The sequence below is a fragment of the Lagopus leucura genome, unplaced genomic scaffold, assembly GCF_019238085.1.
Source record: "Lagopus leucura isolate 7727_CA_CO unplaced genomic scaffold, USGS_WTPT01 Super-Scaffold_73, whole genome shotgun sequence".
Lineage (NCBI taxonomy): Eukaryota > Metazoa > Chordata > Aves > Galliformes > Phasianidae > Lagopus > Lagopus leucura.
The window spans coordinates 89299891-89320704 of record NW_024962252.1 but is presented as its reverse complement, the minus strand read 5'-3'; the positions used below and the strand labels follow the sequence as shown (position 1 = coordinate 89320704).

The following is a 20814-nucleotide window of genomic DNA, read 5'->3' as shown; positions in this document are numbered from 1 at the left end:
GCAAGCTGCTACAGATAGTTTTGGAGGCTAAGCAAATACAGGGCAGCAGGAACACAGCTTTTATTCTTACTGCACTGAACAGCAAGACAGGAAAGCAAAATTGAGATGCATACCTTTAGTTTTGAATTGTGCACACAAGCAAAAAGGCAGATGAAATCTGACATATCTCCTTCACCATAAAACACACTTTTTCTTGTTTAGCCATTCTTCAGATTTCTTAGGTTCAAGCTCAGTAATCATGGCAAGGTAATGAGATATCTCAAATTGTCAAAACACTTAGCTGCACCATGCTGAAGATACGCAATAGAAACTATTATAGAAATATAAAATAGAAACGTCTAACAGAAAAGTTCAGATGTGAATAGATAAAATGTACATCTGTAATGGCTCTGGCTGGCTGTCAGGGTAAGTATCAATACATGAAAGGGTGCTTTTTCCAGTGGAATAATTCTTCCTATAGTAGTCTTAGAAAAGAAAATAATCTGAGCTGTTGATAAACCCTGTAAAATTCACTTTGTGTCTTATGATGAGTGGTAACTAGGATGTCAATATTCAGTCCTTAACAAGGTTGGCTTTAATTTAAGCTCATGATTAAAGTCTGAATTTATGCTTTTTTAATTCTCCTTTCAGAACCACAGTCATAAATTAATGAGATACAAGTGCAAAACATTTAATGTTATCCTTTATCATTTATTTCCTTGTGTTTTTTTTCATTATTGAAACTCAATAATGAATTCAATAAATTCAAACAGAGTGGTAAACTGTTATTCCTTTTGATTTGAAGGCATGCAATGTAAACTGTAAATCTTTCAACTTCACGTTCACCAGTATGCTTGGGGTAATTGAAGCTCCTCTAGAACAGCATAAAGACTCACAGCATATTGGCACTGCTTTGTATTGCCAGGCAACAAAACAGCTGATTATGTCTCCCAAATTACATCTTCTTCCTGCATCTCTAAGCATTCCCTTCCACAACATCACTCACAAACTGTCTGTGTTCTTGTCCTCTGATACACTTGTGTTCCTTCCATTCTTGATTCAGTTCTTCTAGAAGCTGAAGAGCATTTTTTTAAAAAAGCTAATACATTTTTTGAAATATTTGCCTTCTCTCATCTCTTATATAGGACTAAAACCGTAGGCTGCTTGAGCAAAGATGCCGTTTCATTTGTTTGCTATCCATCCATTTGGAAAGAAAGGAAATTTCCTGAGGGCACACACTGTGCCTCATTCACAGTCTGCAGGTGGGGTGGGCGTAGGCAGCCATTTAGAAAGAGGACACCTGGGACCAGAGAATTTCTGTACAAGGCTTAGTGGGGTTTAAAGAAAAGTTCAGAACTACAGCAATACTATTAGTAGTAGTAAAAGCACCTTTGTTAACAGATACTCTAAACCCCAACACTGTTCCAAAATAAGTTGTTTTTTGCAGACCAAAATCAGGTGCAGTAATATTGAGGAAATCCCATAATTGTTCTTCTCATACACGAAGGAAGTTTCACGTCTGTCAGAAAAGTTAATCTCAATTTACCCTTCTCTTAATAATGCAATGCCTGTCTCCTTAATTACAGAGGTTTGAGCTGGATCTGCTGACACTATTTAAAATCCACACATACGCTACAATTTTCAATCAAAATATATATCATAGGTCGTACTGGAATCTCTAGGAGTTCTGTGTTAATCTGGGTGCATATAAAATGGACTGGGTGAGTTGCCTCCTAGCACAACTTGCTTCTCAAAGGACTTGAACATGTAGGTGGTTTTCCTGTAGATATCTATCTAGGTTTAGAAGAGAGGAGTGCCTGCCACCTCCAGTTTTGCATCTCTTTAAATTACATCACGTCCCCTTTAATTCACAAATAAATTTAAAAGACTTATAATCTAGCTTAACTCATTTAAAACAATGCAGAAATATGGAAAGATGAAAGTCTAAAACAAGCAGAAAAAAAATAAAGCATCCCATTTGGTTCATTCTCAAATTGTTTTTCAACTTATTTGCACAAATCCATGAAAATAGCAAGAGGTGAAGGAAACAAAATATTCCCTGGGTAACAGCATCTTTTTGTATTGCTAGTTAGCAGCAGCATTACACTTTAACAAATGACCTACAGAATGCACTCCACATCTGTGTATCTATAGCGACTAAGATCCCCAAACCACAGGGAAGTGAAATACTTCCTTTATGCCGAAATTTAATCCAGCCCTAATGACATAAAGGCAATTATTTTCAAGAAAGGATGCTAAAAGAATCACTGGTACAGAATACCAAGCAAAGCAACAATGGTTTTCCTCAAAAACACTGACAATGTCTATCAATGACACGGTAATTAGGATTGCCAAAAAAAGTAACAATAGGATGCAATGATTTCAGCCCCTAAATAAAATTAATCCATCTCTTGGAAATGCAGAATGGAATGATTACAGCCCGTGCTTGTCTGCTGCATATAGCACCAGATCAAATTTTAGCAATAAAAAGAGTGAACATTCAAAATATAGCAAGATATATGTGGTAACACTGCAAGTAGGCATCTGGATGTCATTACAGATAACAGTTTCAAAAGGGCATAACTCACTGAAGTACTTAAAAAATGTCATTCATGTTTATAATTTTACCTTTAACTGTTTTTTAACTCCAAAGGCTTGTATGTAATGATCAATTTGTTAGGAAAATGAAGAGCTATTTTAATTTGCTGATCCTGCAGTCATCTACATGGTGAGTATATACTATACTCTTGAATATACATGTTAAGAAATCAAATTATCATTCTAAATAAGCCCAAATATCCTAAAAAAAAAAACCAACAAAAACAAACGAACAAACAAAAAACCCAACAACCTTGGTTTGATGTGTTGGATGCTTTTAAAGTACTGTAGCCTAAAACAATAAACATAAGTTCAATAGTATCTCACATACTATAAATTAAGATAAGATAGCAGCTTGAAAATTATTGCTTTGAATTAGGAATTTACAGTAAAATATCCATAACATCCACCTCCAAAAAAAATCCAAAACAACAACAACAAAAAGCCACAATGTTATTCTATGTAAAAATAGCAAAACTAGAAGAAAATCTGTGGTTCTTATTATCATTATCTGAGAAACTTATATTGCCTGTACAGCTCCTGGATGGCAAGGTCTGTCCGCAATAGCTCAGAACACCCTGAAAACAAATCTGTATGTTGTTATATGGTGGCAGAGGTGAAAGCAAATCACCTTTCTATTGCAACAACAGAGAAAGACTATTCAACTATACATCATCTTAAGCTGCCAAGAGAGTTTGGCAATGAAAGACTACAAACTGGGCAAGAACAAGAAAAAGGTAGAAATGGGGAAAGCCTGACTTCTGGCAGCAAAGAATCTACTTTATCTGATGGGCTGATACCCAGAGAAAGCTTAAGCTGATTTGAGCCCTGTGAATACGTCAGAGGTTCGCAAACAGCATCTGTTGCACTGCAACTATCCAATGCCTCTAACAATGTCCTGAGAAAGTGCAAGCCAGGGAAAGGAAATTATTGAAGAAAATGGACAGGAAAATAAATGTCTACAGAGAGGTAGAACAAGGACAAAGGGAGCCACTTTTTCCTGCTCAATGTGTTCACTCAATAGCCTCCCAAAAGGGTTATTTGGCATTCATGCCAAAACCTGACTCACAATATTAATAGGCAACAATTCTATGGATTAAGGCTGCCCAGAGTGCTGCGGGTACCCCAACCCCAGAGGTGTTCCAGCCCAGGTTGGATGGGCACCGGGCAGCCTCAGGTGGTGGGGGCAGCCCTGCCCATGTCTGGGGGTGGGACTGGATGGATCTCTTTGAATCTGAGCTGAACTATGATTCTATGATGATCTTATGATTAATGCTACAATTACTCATAGCTCTACAGAAAGAAACCGCAAATGTAACCCCTGAGAAAATGAAACCTATTTTTTTTTCACTGATGGATGAGAATATTAAAAAAAAAAAAAAAAAAAAAAAAAAAAATCAAGCAATTCAATTGAATTAACAGTGTGTCCTGGCACCAAGAGGGCCAACCTGGGGGGCACCAGGCCCAGCGCTGCCACTGGGCAAGGGGAGGGGCTGTCTCCTTTGCTCTGCACTGTGTGGCCTCATCTCCTGCAGTGGATGCAGTCTGGGTGCCACAGCACGAAAAGGATGTAAAGCTATTTGAGAGCATCCAGAGGAGGGCTATGAAGATGGAGAAGGGTCTAGAGGACAAGGTGTGTGAGGAACGCTGAGGCCCCTGGGGTTGCTCAGCCAAGAGCAAAGGAGCTGAGGGAGTGAAGGGCAGCGCTGAGCTCTGCTCTCTGGGGATGGCATGGAGCTGTGTCAGAAGAGGGGCAGGTGGGGGACAGGGACAGGGTCTGCCCCAGAGGACGGTGGGCATGGGCCCACTGCCAGAGCTCCCGAAGTGTTTGGACACTGTTTTGAGACACAGAGTTTGGTTTGGGTGGAGCTGTGAGTTGGGCTTGTGAGGCTTGTGATCCTTGTGAGTTTCTTCCAACTCAGGATATTCTATGAGAACATTTTGTTGCACCTCCCTGTTTTGTATTCTGCACCACAGGGAACTGCAACACATCTACAGAAAGAAAGCAAAGGGGCACAATTAAGATGAGGGTTAAACACTATTTAAGAGAGCTAAAAATGAGTTAGAAGTTCTGCTTCTTTACAAATTACCATGTTCATGACACAAAGAATGCCTCAAAAGCCCATATCTAACTGTGTATTAAAATTGCCCGTAACAAAAATGGTAGCTGCTAAGTAATTAAAACGTTTTTAAAAGCTATTATGTGAAATGAGAAAGAAACATACACTATGGAACTGCTGCTGGATATTGCTTCCATTCCTCCTGAGCTGTAAAGGAAGCTGACAGAAGTGATGCAGTCTGTGTGGTGGGAAGGCTCCCCTGGCTGCCAGGGCCTCAGGAGCCACACTGTGGTAACAACACCAGGACTGCTGCCTGCACATGTGCTCTTACAAAAATTACATTAAGCTTTATGTATGAAGGACTCGAGTGTGAGTGACAGGCTAAAACAGGAAGAGCATTAATAGCTGCAAATAGGATTGAGAGGCTAATTGAGAGATATTGAGGAAGAAGCAGTAGAGTCCTATGTCTATTGATTGGAAACTCCCAAGAGGGAAAATCAGAGTATTAAAAAACATAATTTATGGCTTATATTGCGTGATAACAGTATATTGTACAGAACTGTACAGATGATCCTAACCAAGACACTTCCTCGGGGAAACATAAATTTGGAAAGGAAATAGAGGTGGGATCAAATAATTCTCTGAAGGCAGCTTTTCATATAAAACAGAAGGCCAAGTTGTTAATACCCACATAACATAATACACTTGTAATTTTACACTATTATTAATATTGCATGTTCTCATGGGTTTATGGGTTCATCAAACAATAACTTTGCTCAGATACCTGAAGGAGAAACAGAAATTTTGACCTGGAAAGCCACCATAAAACTTAATGGTGAATAGTGTTTTTAGTGGAAGCTGTGCAACAATACCCTTTATCATCGGGAAAACTGTCAGTAAATCACCAGAGAGGACAGTCACATGTGCCCCCTGCACAGTCAGTAACTGCGCAAGGAAGGCAGACCACAGTCTTAACAAACCAACTCAGGGAGGTGGAGAATTTTGCCACTATATCAACACTAAATGTAAAAAAATGCCTGTATTTTGTGAGCTAGAAAAGTAACACGAGATTAATTTTGTTACAACACTCTATGAATGAATCTGACAATTGGTTTGGGAAAGGCCTAACTAGGTGAGCAGTAATGACAGCTGTACGGGAAATCAAGGCGCTAATCATGAAGCACTTGTAGTCTATGGGTGGTGAAGATGCAAAATGTTATGACACAGTCTGTTAGCAAAATATAAAAATCAAAAATGTGGGAGTTAGATCACTATGGGATCTCCACAACTTTAACAAGCAAGTTCTAGAAGGTATACAATAATTACATAATTAAGGTAATAAGAAGTCTAGCGTATCTAGTCCAGTATCAGACTGGTATTTAGTCCACAGGAGCACAAACCTATCAGAACAAACACCCAAAGTAGGAACTACCCTAAATACTTTAAAGTATTTCAAACTATGAAACTATCACCATTAATCTGAACTTTGTTAGAAGTAGTTTTACAGTGAAATAGAAGTAGTTCACAATGCTCCTCATCAGGTAGGGAGGCCAGGGCACCTTGATCACCCCAGGAGGCAGCTATGCCAGATAACTAAACACAAAAGCAAATGACAATTTTCAATTAAAAAAATAGAAAAGGAAAGAGATGTGAAGAAAAAGAATGTTTGTTTTCAATCTATGAAAACAGGCATTCACAAAAAACAAGAGTGAAAAATTGTCTGAGAAGCTGGTGTTAATTGGTTGGGTTTATGTAGCTCTAGAGGTAGAGCTTTATCTCATAATGGACTAGTCTACGCATTCATTGGGAAGCCACGTACATGACAAATGCACAGTGACATTTTGATGCTTCGCTTCTCACTTCCCCTGCCAGCCCATCTCTCTGGTTTGCAATGTGTCAACCTTTAGGGTGAGAAAATAAAAGTTTCAAATCTTTCCCTGTGAGCGTATGCAGAAACAAGTACTTGCAAGTGTACAAGCACTGCCATGACTCTCCTTGAACAGAACAGTCACTGCGATTTACACAGAGACTACCGAAAAGAGAATTTAGCTAGAACCTCATTTACAATGAAACTCTCTTCTCATGACATTTTCCTATATTTATTACCTAAGCATTTATGTGCCCTTATTATCTAATCTCAGGTGTGCTTAACCCAACAAACCCCTAACAATGCAGGAGCAGTAGAGAAGTGTTATATGGATAAACAGTTGAAGGTTATTTATGTTTTCTAATTTAGGCACTGAAGCTATAAGGTTAGTCTTGAGTTTTCTACAGAACTGCTAATCACTCGCTATCCTGAACATGCTCAAGCCCAGGCGGCTCCTTCCTGAGCTGTGAAAAGCATGCACTAATGTTTAGTGCTGTGGTTTGTCTTCTCCTGGGTGTATCAAACCAAATCAATGTGGCTTTACACTTTTAACTCCCACCAACACATTCCCAAGGTCCCTTACCTCACATCATTTGGCTGTATTTGCTGCCAATGAAGGCTCCCGTTTGGTGAATAAAATTCCTTCTCTGTAGTTTTCATTTATTGTCTTTCCAGAAGGCCACCAGCATACTAAGCAGGTGATATTACAGAAAAAAAACCCCAAACCTTGAGGGTTGAATCAGACTGTAATTAACTGAAGGCTGATTGGGCCAGTTTTATCATCATTAATATTATTTTTTAATAATGTGTTCCATATCCTATAAGGCTGTTACTAATTTAACAGATGCATCCAGAATATGTTTATCAAACCAATCTCTATGGATATAGCATATGTGTATTCTTAATATATCTAGTACACATAAAAAAATTTATTGTCAGACATGGATTGAAACACATTCAAGAATATAACAAACAACTGGACTACATCTATTGCACGTGAAATTTCCTTATATTTCCCTTTTATAAAATTTGTAGTAGCAGAAGGGGTTAATGAGTTTATAGGTAACAGCCTGACCTGAGCAATGCTTCACTTATTAATGCTCAGATGATTCAGAGTGCAGACAATCTGCTCTTTCCTGTAGCAGAGCAAAAGTTACACGCTCACATCACAAACCAAGGGCCCATCCAGCACGTCAGTCTGCTCTGACTAAAGCACCACTGAGGAGGAATTTACTGATTAAAACTACACGTGGGATACCTCCAGTTATTGGAATGCCTTCCTGTTCCAACCTTGTTGAAGATTTGAATTGAGCTGGATACCAGATCATTGAAAAATACAATCATTTAGGATCTCTGTACATTCATACATGCATTTTGTTTGTTCCATGATACATATACTTGTAAAGCATATTTTAAAAACCAAAGAAGAGTGGTGGCAACAGTATCGTATCACAGAAATCAGCTTTCTAGTTTTTATCTCATCTTAATTGACGTCTGTTTCTGTTGCCAACCAAAGTTTAGTAAGCATTCTTCATTCATAAACTAAGTGTATTTGTTTCACCAAAAGTGGGGTGTAATTGCTAAAGATTTATTTATTTTTACTTTATTTTATTTTTAGATAAAGATTTTTCATTTTGAATTCAATGAAATTCAGTCTTTAACTTGAAAACTTTGTCTCTGTTTGACCCTTTCAAACAAAAGCATAGCAAAGGAGATAGTATGTGGGATAACACAAGGAAAGGAGTGTTATCAATGCTGTAAACTTTTTACTAGTACTCTAATGTTTGTGATACTCAGCTTGTGCTCTTTTTAAAAAGGCACAGCTTCTTTCTGTGTACCTGGAAAAAGGCCCAATTGCTCTGCTACGGGGCAATTGGGAAGAGGCATCTCCATCTCTGGAGCTAATGCCATTCTACAAATGGAGCCAAAGCCAGACAACCAAGGAAATTACATAGGCACCTATGTAAGCAGATTACTTCCCTCCACCCCACATGACACTGTTTTGCAAATTCCAACTCCGAATGCACTGCAATTACATTCTGGAGGGAGGAATATACTATTTACCAAACAATCCACTTCCAATTCTCAGTGATTACAATGCTGGGCTGCACAGACAGTACCTGCCGTTTAGTCTCTCCTTCTAGAAATACATCTGTACGTAGTTAACTAGCAGCATCTTTTACATTCGGTCCAGCAGTTGAAATGTCCAACAATATCTACAGAATGTGACAAAGTGGACTCAACACAATGAAGATTCCAGAACAACCAACAAATTGTTGGCAATTTATTGGCAACTGGCTTGACATTCCTAGAAAACTGAGTGCAGCACTGTTAAGCTCCCTGCTGCCATCAGTCCTGTGCTGCTCATGTCCATCTACCCAGTACTTGCTACAGGGTCTAGTGGCCCTTCTCTCTATAAGAAACCTACCATTAATCTCCACCAAGGACAGCAATCATAGGATCTAAGCAATCCACACCTAATCCACCATCTGCCCTTGGCCTTGGTCTCCAGAGCAAAACTGTAAATGTTCATTTCCTCCGCAGGTGACTGTAAGTGTACCAGAGGAACACTGTCCATCAGAGCTGTACCTTGCAGCAGACTATGGGTTGCATGCTGTTGCATAAACCCGACACTACTGCTCAGAATTCATCACAATAAAACCCGCTGTTCTTTTTTCTGCTCACAGACTTCTGAGCACAGAAATTAAGAACGCCATTTTGCTGGACGCAATTTCATTGCATTTTTGCTGTGTTGGACTGGATAAAAAACAAAAATTGTCAAAATGGGAAAGGAGCCAAGATCCTATACTCCATTCTGCAGTACAGATTCTTTCATTTACATTTCACATTTTCTCTCTCTGAAGTCTTCAACCATTCTCAATTTTGCATCTAAATTCTCTAGATCCATTTTCACCTTTTTCTATTGTCTTCTGGTTTCAGTTTCATTTTTTTCCATTTACTTCACTCTAAATATTACTCTTCCTATTACATCACCCAGTTTTTGAGTGCTTATGAGTAATTATAAATTACTTTTTCATACACCTTTGGAGCTTCTGCATCTCATCTTTCACCTGATGGATGACTTTGGAATGTATCCCAGGTATACAGTCAAGCTCACAGACCTGCACAGCATATCAACTCTATAGTACCTTTTCCCTTCAGGTTTCTTCTTCTAATTAGTCTTGTAATCTCTAAGAAACATTATTTCTATGAGTTCCTGTAGACACTCCTCGAAATTTAATAGCAAAGTTAACAGCAGAGTGATGGCAAAAAGCAAGAGGGAGAAAAGAGTTTAAGAAATGAAGTATAAGTAAAGGATATTTAAGTAGAGAGTATGAAAAGAAACAATATACTGTGAAAGGAAGGTCAGTGCAAGACAGTGAGAGAGTTTGTAAAACTGAGGAATGTGGAAAGCAGAGAAATACAAGAAGAAAGGAAAAAAAAAAAAAAAAAAAAAGACTAGATAACACTGCCTGCTATTGCCAGGCCAGTACGGTATGCCTGATAACAATTTTCTCCCTAGTGAATGTCTTCATTCATTTCTATAAGCTGGAGGCCAAACCTGGAGGACTGCAAACTGAATGAAATTAACCAGGACTGCAACTTGCCGTCCCATATTTGGTAGGTTTGAAAAGGAATTTTTTACATTAGATGGTCATCTAAACTCTGAAACAATTTTGTGGGGGCAGGGACGTGGGATGCTGGTGATGGAAGACAACTATCAACTTTCACCATTCTCGTGATAATTTTCCTACAAACAATCTCTGGAAAGGTCAATGTTACAAGAGCTTAAAAGCATTGAGCATCCTTAAGCCAGGCTCCATATCTCACCATCTCTGGATTACGTTTCGCCTTCTTGGACACAACCACTTATTCCACACAAAGCTTACAAATCACTAGGACTCCATAAAAGAGATCATTTACAGTTCTTAGCTGTAGTTTATGTGCTTAGTCACACTCCTCAATTGCTTGGGGAGAACTTTTTTCTGCCTTCAAATGGCTGAATAAAAGGAAATGTACTGAGTCACTATAGTTAAATCTATATGCTAGCATCCACAACTAATGTAATGTATTTCTGCCAGAAAATGCTGATTTGTTAGAAATGAGTCATAGAAGAAATATAATGAAAACTAATGTTCCAAGAGAACAAGCAAGTCAGGAGCAGCTTGCTTGCATCCCTTCCCCACTATTCTGCTGCTGACTAAGGAAAGCTGCCAGACCTCAGAGAGCTGTACCCGTGTTGCAAGGAAAGCACACGCTGACACGGCTGAGATGCTGGGAGTCCACGTTCTTTTCCTTCTGGATGATGTACAGGAAGTTTTCTTTCCCCGCTAGACTCAATACTCTCAGACTGCTGGGGAAATAAATGCATCTCAAAGCAACAACATGTCCTTGGTGCAGATTTTTTTTACAATTTCTAAAAACAACAAAACTCCTGCGATTTTCTTTATAATTCTCAATATACTTTTTAGTCAATATATTTCATTTAAACCCACTTTGCTTTTGAAATTTCTGTAACTGTTTTCTACTAACACATTTATCATCCTGAAGTCGCACTGCAAGATAAATTCAGCACCCATCTTCTCCTGCGACTGCACTAATAACAGCGACCTGTGTCTTTAACGAGTGCTGCAATGCGTGCTGCTACCTCATGGGCAGATACACAGCAGCTCTGCCACTACTGGCTCTATTTTGCAGACTGATCCTGCACAGGGATAGAATCAATGTCTTAAGAGCCATTTACATATGCAAAGCTACGCATATAAAACAATCTTTGCAGGACCAGTGATTTCATCTCTCTGTTCATTAAGGAACATATTTTTCCTCACTTCATGCATTTTAAAACATCTCTCTAATGAGTTTACACAGTAAGCATTAATATTTCTCCTAACATTTTTCCATTAGCTCTGTCAGACTCAATCTCTAATCATTTGTCAAGTTGCACAGAAAATCTGATAATTAACAAATATGTCGCTGTTGTTGCTCAGTGATGAATGCAGCTGTGTAAGAGCACAGGTTTCTGCCTTCACAGTATTTGTTGTTCTCTCTCATCCTGACACAGAGTGATGTGGAGATGCATAAGATGCCATATGAAGCTCCACATTTGAACTGTGTGTGTCATCATACATTCAAATGTAATATATGCACACACACATACAATGCATATATTTAGAAAACCTATTACACAGAGTACTAGAATAACTTAGGAAAAGGTGAAGGGAAGTCAACAGCATGCTGCGGTTACATTGTTCACTAAGGTTTACCATGGACAACACTTGTCATGGCAGAATCACAACTGATTTTCTAGCAGTGATTTCTCTTGGCAAATCTAAATATTGCTCAACTTAAGCTATACATTCCGACACAGAATGTCTGGCCTCTGTTTCTCTTTCAGAGATAACACTGTTAACACACAGGCTAGTTTTTCTCACAGGCAGTTGCTACTTTGAAGCCACCCATCCATTCTCCAGAAAATTTTAGCTCTGGAAAGCAATAAATATAGAACAGAAACCAGCAAAGGAGTGGGCCACATGGACACAGGTAACCAGGTAGCAGTTGGCACTCATTCATTCTACTGCAGAGCAGAGAATGGGATGGGATGTTGCAGACCGAAGTCGTTTAAAAGACTACAGAGAACAGATAAGGGGCCTTTTAATGCTGTACTGCTTACTGTGGGTTGTTATTTTCTTGTCCTAAGCTACCTGCAGTACAATGAAGAGCATCTTCTGCAGAGACTATGTGCTCTGTCTAGGACGTTTATCGTCCTGAACTTGACCTTGCAGGAAGAAGCCATACATACATTTTTCACATTTTATTCACATTTTTGTTTTCTTCAGCCTATGGTAAAATACACTGTGCTCACTGCTGCATAGAAAATGTACTTTTGTTAAGAAGAATTAACCATTCACTAATCTTAACATCAGAAATAAGGTCTAGTTCAGCAATTAATCTTCCAAGGGAGAAAAGATAATTATTACTTTTCAATTTTTATTACATAGCTCAGCTGATCATGCGTATAGCAATTTGTGAATTCCCCCCCTCCCCTTAATTGAGTAGCTTTCTAACACAAATTAAGCACTTAGGATGATCAAAGTAACAACACATTATAGTAAAACCAGCTACTGTAGAAATACAAGTCATTTTCTTTAACCAAGTGATTTTGTTTGCAAATGGTGATAGTATTCTGAAACTGCATCCCTAATGGCAAGAAAACACGGTCTGTTCTGTCACTTTGATGGATGTTCACTGCAGTAGTCCGTTATGAAGAGCGAGATGGGAGGATGGGACATCTTTTTATCTGCTTAATAGTAAATAATAGCACATTCATTGCTTATTATTCCTCCCCCGTTGGGCTGATCTGTCTTTCCATCTATCAATCCCATGATGTTACACAAGCCACAAGGATGGTAAAGTCTTTCAGCTTTCCTTAGTGAAACAGCATATCTGCTATATGCCACCCTGTGCTGCTGTGGTCATCAGTAGATGCAAAGCTGGATGCCCCTCTGCAAGCTCAAATAGGTCTGTCACACATGAACCTCTGCGCTGTCCCCAAACCAGACTTGTTTGAGTGCTGCAGCACTTCTTGCTGATGAAAGGGTGGAATCGAGGGGGCACCGCCTCTGAATTCACGTTATTTGCCTTCTTTACAGCCAAAGGGAAGATTCTGAGAGGTGAGGCCTCTCCCCATCTTGGGCTGTATACCATGCAAAGGGGGAAATGGCAATCTGCTTTGGTTTTTGGCTTTCTGAGGTCTGTCAGGAAGGCTAATTGAGTAGATAACCACAGTGATCTGAGATGTGAGCTATGTGCTCAGCTGAGATGGATAAGGAATCCATTCACTTATGCCAATTAGACAAAAGAAAATCAGTGAGTTTTTTTTCATTCAGGAAGAATTCTCAAATTTGTGCCGCTTAAATTAATTTTTTTCTACATATTCAGCCCACAGATGGCAGCCGGACTCTGAACTCCTTTTTCTTAAAGAATAAAAGATCACAGTGCCCATGTATCAGCATGTTGTCCAGGAAAATCTCACTAACCCTCAGAAAGCAAAGTTGCCACATAACCGCCATTATACGCCATACTCTGCCTCCAGTCATACCAGTTTAAATCACCACTGACTCTGCTACCTTTATAACACTTCTTTGTATTCACAGTAGGGAAAAGTGAAAAAAAGTGTGCTTTCTTAAATCACTTATTTTCTTTTGTTTCAGCCCCATACGACACCCAAAACTTTGTCTGGTTTCCAGTAGAAAGAATATATGTGTGAAATCTGTCACTTTCTACCAACAAACAGCAACCTAAATTTCTTATGCTTTGTCTCTTTTCACTAAAATGCTTTTTCACACTTACTGCATACTTACTGCACACTTACTTACATTCTTACTGCAATAGATTTGTATTTTTTCTAATTTATTTAAAATCAATTTAAATTTAAAAAGCATATTTGCATTGGAAACGTGATGCTGTTGATTTGAAAGTTAGTATTCATGTGCGTTCCCATGACATATGAGTATCTGCAAGACTAATATGGGAAGACATTTAATTAACACAATAAACATCACCTCAAATTGTTAGATACATCTTTTGTGACCTGATATTCATTGCTCGCACTGCAATATTTATTCTGCTGGAAAAATAACTGATCATTAAAAATTTCAATCTGTGAAGAAAAAATATAAACAAACAAGCAAGCAATCAAGCAAGCAAGGTCTTACTCAAAAATATTCCTTAGAGCATGCTGTTATTTGGACTGAAATGTTTTGATCTCAGGCCTACTTACGAGCTAGTCACTTCAGAGAATTTAAGGAAGTTTTATTGGCATCAAATTGATGTAAGATAAAGGTCAGCCTATTCCATTTTAACGAGTGAAGCAAGATTATTTACCACTCAATTCACAGACCTAAGGTAAGCGCGTCCTGCACTTCATCCACTGGGAGAAATAGGAAAAAAAAAAAAAAGAAAACACAACCCTTGCTTCCTGAAAAATAAATCCACTCTGCAACAGAGGACTGCCTCACAGTCACACTAATAAAGCATTTAAAGAAATATCAGGGCGTAAACCACTCAAAGCTGATCAGATAATTAGACTGACTGCCACTTAGAACTTGATGAGGGATGGTGAGCAACGTGCAAAGATCCTCAAGTGAATGCTGCATGAAAGCTGCATCCTCCAACATAAATGCAGTCTCTGCTCTAGAAGTGGGAAGATGCCAGATACTTAAAGATCAAGTCATAGGAAGATTTTAGAAATATCAGTCATCATTCTCATTTAAAAACAGTCCTTTGAAATACTTTTTGTTCAATGAGGGTAAATTCCATGCATTTCTCCATATTGTTGCCCATTTAATAAGGCAGAAAAACATTTTATTACTCCCTTCTGATGAATATACAAGTACCAAAACCCAAAGTCAAGCAATGAAACAAACAGTAAATTATTTTCAAACCTCCTACTTCAGTGTTGGTTTTTTTTCCAGCAGTTACTGCCATCAATCTTTTTAGCTTAGCAGCAACAGATTCAAGAGAAATTTCCTTTCAAACTTTGTAATGTTTAAACTGAAAGAATTAACAGAAGAAATCACTTTTACCTAAACCAAATCCACACAGTACAAGGTCCCATGAAACTGGGTAAACTGAAATGAACTTTTCCTGCAAATGCCTTCTCTGAAATTCTTGAATGATCGCCTATGGTTAAACTGGAATGCATTTGGAAAGGTTTGAATTGAAACACAGCTAAACCAAAAGACATTTTGGCTTCCTACAGAGGTATAAAGGATAAAAAAGGGATTTTGGTGGACAATGCATTGTTATTGTGAATTATGCAGTGAGCTGAAATGACACTGGAATAGTCATCAAAGTTCCTAAGAACTGCTCTCTTCCAGATGAGCTAATAGAGCTGCTCTGGACTTGGGAGGTTAACTGAAATCAAATCTAAGAGTGCTGTGAAATACATTTGCTGTATTTGCCTTTCAGAAGTTAGAGGTGATTCTGCTGACCCAACTTTCAGAATCATTTCACACCACTATCTGCATGAAGATGGACACAAAGCTTTACATAAAACCTATCTGACAAGCTTTCACCTTTGCAAATATATTTTCAGGAAATAAGAAGCATTTGTCTGAAATCTATGAAATCATTCACTGAATTTTCAAACATAATCAGTCGGAAGGAGTCACTGAGCAGCAGTATTTCAAAAACAGGCTTAGAGGATAAGTGACCGTAAAAGCAGCCAGTCCTGAGATTAAAGACCCTGGAGGTTCTTCCCAGCCTGATGGAATGAAAGGAAGACCCTAGAATTGAAGTGGCTTACTGTTGTAAAGAATGAACATCATTTCATTTTTGCTATAATATGACTATGTGTCATTTTTAGGACCCATAACTTTTTCAGGTACAGTGCTAATATTAATTATTGATTGGATACAGAAGTGGCAACTCTCATTGGGCACAACTATACATGTCAAACTGTGAAATAGTAAGTGTGTGTTCTTTGAAATGAGTTAGTATGCAGCAGAGGGCTTTATTTTCCATTATCAATAACTGATCTATAATTCTAAAGAATTGTTCTCACTGTATTTTTTGAAAGGAAAAAGAAATTTTCTACCTTAAGGCTACATTTTTTCATTTGGTAAAAGACCACAGAGACATAACAGGATGAAGTCTGCACAGCCCGTGGCTGTTGTGCCTTTTTCCAAAGATCAAGCCTTATCCAGAACTGTGCATCTTCCACATTGCTAGAAGAGCCCACACCATGTGGCAGGCCGTAGCTGTGCTAGTGTGAGCAGCAGAAGTGCAAGCAGAAACATAAACGTGAGCTACAAAACCAGGAAGTACTTAGCACTGCCCTTGACAGCTCTGGATCTAAGACCATGCTCCACTGAAGCTCAAAGACTCCAGTTAATGCAATGCGGAGCTGGGGCTGATTTCAAGAGCACAAGAGTCTAAGTTAGTGTTGGTATTCAAGTGTAACTCTAGCCCATGAGCCTCAATAACAAAAGTCTCACTGATTTCAATTAAAGGAGGTTTGGGTCTATTTACTGTAACTCAGTCAATTCTTGGAAAAATAATTAATTCCTTGTCATGCCTCATGTGTATTGATTTTTGTAATTACAATGAAATTGGAGGCAAGGATGGGAGGAAGGAAACGCACTGGATTTACGTTTAATGTGATGCACAGGCTGTCAAGGGCAAAAATTGAGATGCATACTCATCCTCAACACACCCTGTTGTGCTTAGGTAATGAGGGGAAAACGCGCTGTAAAGAAGAATCTAAAATCACACACTGATGTGCAGAATTCAGTACTGTGGTGTCATGAGCTTTATCTATGGCACTTCCATAGCACATAGAAGAGATGATTGAGGGGAAGAAGATATGGACAGGACAAGCTTAATGTGTATTAATGACTAAGAAAGAAGACAAAGAATTAGAACAGAGCAGAAAAAAATACAAGCTGTTGCTGATGATAAAATAGCAAGTAGATAATGTACACATAAAGAAAAAAGGAGAAAAGAAAATACATATGGCTTCACTTGGCAATTATGCCGTTAGGAAAAAGACAGCATGAAACCATTTGAACTTCGTTTCCACTGTGTGCTCACTACAATGGCACTCAAGTTAGATTTTTTTTTTAACCTATTTGACTTTCTAAGCAATGTTTCTCCTTTTGTAAACATGGTTGTGCAAATGGTTACCTTGTTTCTACACACACAAAAAGAGATTTGATAATGTTATTCAATACTGACAACAACAAAATGGTGACAATACTTATAAAGATGCTCTAATTACTCACAAAGACACAGTAGGAGATTTAGGGCTCATTTGTCAGCTGCACCACTACTTGAAGAATTATTTCCATACTTTTGCCTAACATTATCCACTCTCCAATTCTACCAAGGGGAAAAAAAGCTACGTTTTACATAATAGCCCAGCAGACCAAGGTTCAAAAACAGTCTCACATCTAAACATTAGAAAGAAATTACATATATGATGAAAAGGCAGAGTTTCAAAATGTGAATCAGTTCTGTGTTCCGTGCTTTCATCTAAGAGCACAATATTTTAAAATTAAACAAAGAGTGCCTGCCTTCAGTGTGGGGAACTAATTTGCATCAAGTTTGGGCAGTTTCTTTAAGTTGTTGTGTTAAAAGTCAGCACTCTAAAGCAAGCTTTCCTCTGGTGACCTACATGCACCATGACAAAGGAGGCTGCAAACTCATACTTAAAAAAAGAAAAAGAAATAAATTATCTCAGTAGTATGGCAGTCTGTTGCCAGCACTTTTTGAAATGAAACGATGTTCTTCCCGGCTTTGACAGAGCGCTGTGCACAAAGTCGTAGCACAACAAACTGAGTCAGTAATAAATAACCACAGGACAGTGATTGATGATGGCCAATCTGTCTCCAATGGAATTATTGTAACAATACTAAAAATTCTTTCCCGCATATTTAACGTTTTGTTTAAGGGTTGTTGATACTGCCAGAAAACCCTTTTGACACAACTAGCATAAATTGTAGTGGGTGTTTCGACGCTGAAGCATCCGAGCCCAGCCTATTAAAAAAGCTGTCCCTGGACAGGCTGCTGTATGCATAAAATACACTGGTGGTTCTCAGCTGGGAATGAGTTTGATCTATTCTATATTGCATGCCCCGTTACTAAGGAAGCTTATGAGATGGATACAGATATAAAATAGGAACATGAAGAAAAAAATTAACACCTTAATAAAATGAGCAATTATGTTTTGCCTAAGTCCTCATGCACCAACAAACAGCAGCACATACCATTACAAATTCAGCAAAATTCTGCCTATTTCAGTAGGTGGGAAAGGAAAGAAAAAAAAAAGCGTCTGTTAGGCACATTACAGTAGAGGATTTACTCTGGAGAACCTGAGAGCACTGACTTAGGAGTGCTGGTTGCTGCAGTGCTGTGACTGATGGCCAGATGCAGGCAAAGACAAGGGATCTGGAGCTGCTCTATGCCATGATCTAATGCTTGGCACATGGACAGCTGAGGAGCTTAATGCTACCAGTCCACCATAACCTTTCAAAATGCAACCCAAGTCCTGAGCAACACATTTTCAGTGCAGATTTGCTATTTGTGCGTGAATCAATAAATTCTAAAAACATCAAGTTAAAAAGGATGCACAGAGAAGTGTGTTCAAGTATTTGTGAAGTATTACAAGATTACTCTTTGAAATACATTCAGCATTTAAATTCCATTTTTCTTAGTTCACAATCCTGTAACAACAAATACCGACCATAATATTCTGCGTGTTTTTCAGACCCAGATGTCCATAACATGGTAAGTTCCAGGCAACTTACAAAATTCATTTTTAAAATGAGAATAGGAAATCAGAAACATATTTTTTCTCATATTTCTCAAACATATTAATTTTTCTAAGTTACTGTAAATTTCTAGTTATGCAGACCTGAGCCTAATTTGTTCTCTTGATAACTCACAGAAATGACATGACAACACCAAGTAGATGACACCCAATATTGAAATTCAAGTTGTAATACAAACATGTAAACAATAGGACTGCAGACACAGACAAGAAATTAAAGTGAAGCCTACAACACGTACTTGAGCAAGTGGAGAAATAATGAAAGCAGAGATGACACAATGGGCTTTGAAGAACCATACTTGGATATGAGCTCTGCTCAGAACAGGTCTCTGTGTGACAGTCTGGTTATACAGTAACCTACTCTTCCTGCAGAAAAATCATGCACAAAAGAAGACTCCAAACCTTCTCCCCTGAAGTCACTGGCAAAACTACCACCAACTTCAGTAGGAGCAGGAGTCAGCCCACAACATTTTGGATCATAAACAGTATTTCTGAAGAGTGCATGCAGATACCACAGCTGTACGAAATGAAATAGGGGAAATCCAGCAAGCAATATAGAATATTATAAGCTAACACTATGAAAACTCTTTCTGTTTTCCACAAAAACGCATCAATTATCATAATTATCTGAGGCAAGTATGCTAAAAAGATATCTCTTTTGTTTCAATGTAAACTGTGTTTTGTTTTCGTACTGCTGAAGTACATTAGAGGGAAGGGCACACTCTGCTGGTCAGAAGCACCAGTTACACCAAAAGCTTTTTAATGATATCATGAGTACTAATAAACAAACCTGGCTTTATGACACCTGACTTTAGTGGTGTTCTTCACTAGGCTGCTATTTGATTTAACTTTTTTACATTTTGAGTATTAAAAGAAAACAGTCACAGTGTTACATATGGATTTTCACGTGTTTAAATATAAACTTACATGCTAAATAGAATACTTTATTTCCTGAAGATCATTTTTTATAATATTGTTTAAAACTCTTTACCTTGGGCTTTTCATCCAGTATTTGCTGACGAATCTCCTTGTGTTTTTCTATCAGTTTCTCCTGTCTTTTACTCTGAGCATCCTCTAGCTGTAAGAAAACAGCAGAGAATCATTTCAGATACTGCATACTCTTTTCTTCCCACCCCTTCTCTAGCAGTAGTTTGTATTATTTTGCTTCAGCTTTTATCCCGTGAGCTGTGTGAGATGAATCCTGCTCCCAAAAGAAAAGTCCTAGAGCCCTAAATGAACACGCTGATGAATTCTGGGCCCCATCTAATACAGTGCTCAAGTACATGCCTAACTGCAATAGGAATTAAGCACACTTCACTTGCTAATTCTTTATGTTGTTTCCTGAATCAAAGTCTCTGTAAGCAAAAATGGGCCAGCTTTTGAATTTAACTCTCTCTGAAATAAAACTAAGAGTACATTCAATAGCAGCATAAGTTTCATAACAACTTCCCACATCAAAGCACTGCTGTTTGTACTGTCATCTCAATGTAAAACACGTATAGCTACAGAAATACTAACATCTGTAATGGAATTCTGCAACTTTGATTTACAGAGATCTCAGAATGCTCTGCGTATTTCAGTAACTGTACAGGTGTATTTGAACTTAAAACATAGTCTACAATTAACTGTTAATTGACTTTAAAAGTTCTGTATGCAATCTTTACATTCATGAAAAAGCATGCCAATTAAAAAAGCCTCAAAATTAAGACACTTCTCAGTATCTGAAAGAAACCATGGAGTATATATTCCATGAATAAACACCAGATCAAAAAAAAGAATTACAATTTTATTAAAATATGCCTTCTTTACTGTCTCTTCCCCTAAATACTAAAACTTACAAAGATATGTCTAAAATTACAGTTTTTCTTTGAGTGGAATGTCAATAGAAATCTACACTGCATCTGTTAAAAATCTGTACTAGTGGAGTGTTTACATAGAAGCTTGGAATTTGTAGTGTAAAATAGAACCTAACACATAAA

General features: G+C 38.1%; 1 protein-coding gene across 3 annotated transcripts in view; it reads right to left on the bottom strand.

The window, feature by feature from the left end:
• PLCB1 (phospholipase C beta 1) overlaps positions 1 to 20814 on the bottom strand; it is a 373777-nt gene that overhangs the window by 41876 nt on the left and 311087 nt on the right. For all 3 annotated transcript variants that reach the window (XM_042884248.1, XM_042884267.1, XM_042884258.1), the window contains one exon: positions 19827 to 19913. In XM_042884248.1, the coding sequence (XP_042740182.1) occupies positions 19827 to 19913 (87 nt within the window). The remainder of the gene's footprint in view (positions 1 to 19826; positions 19914 to 20814) is intronic.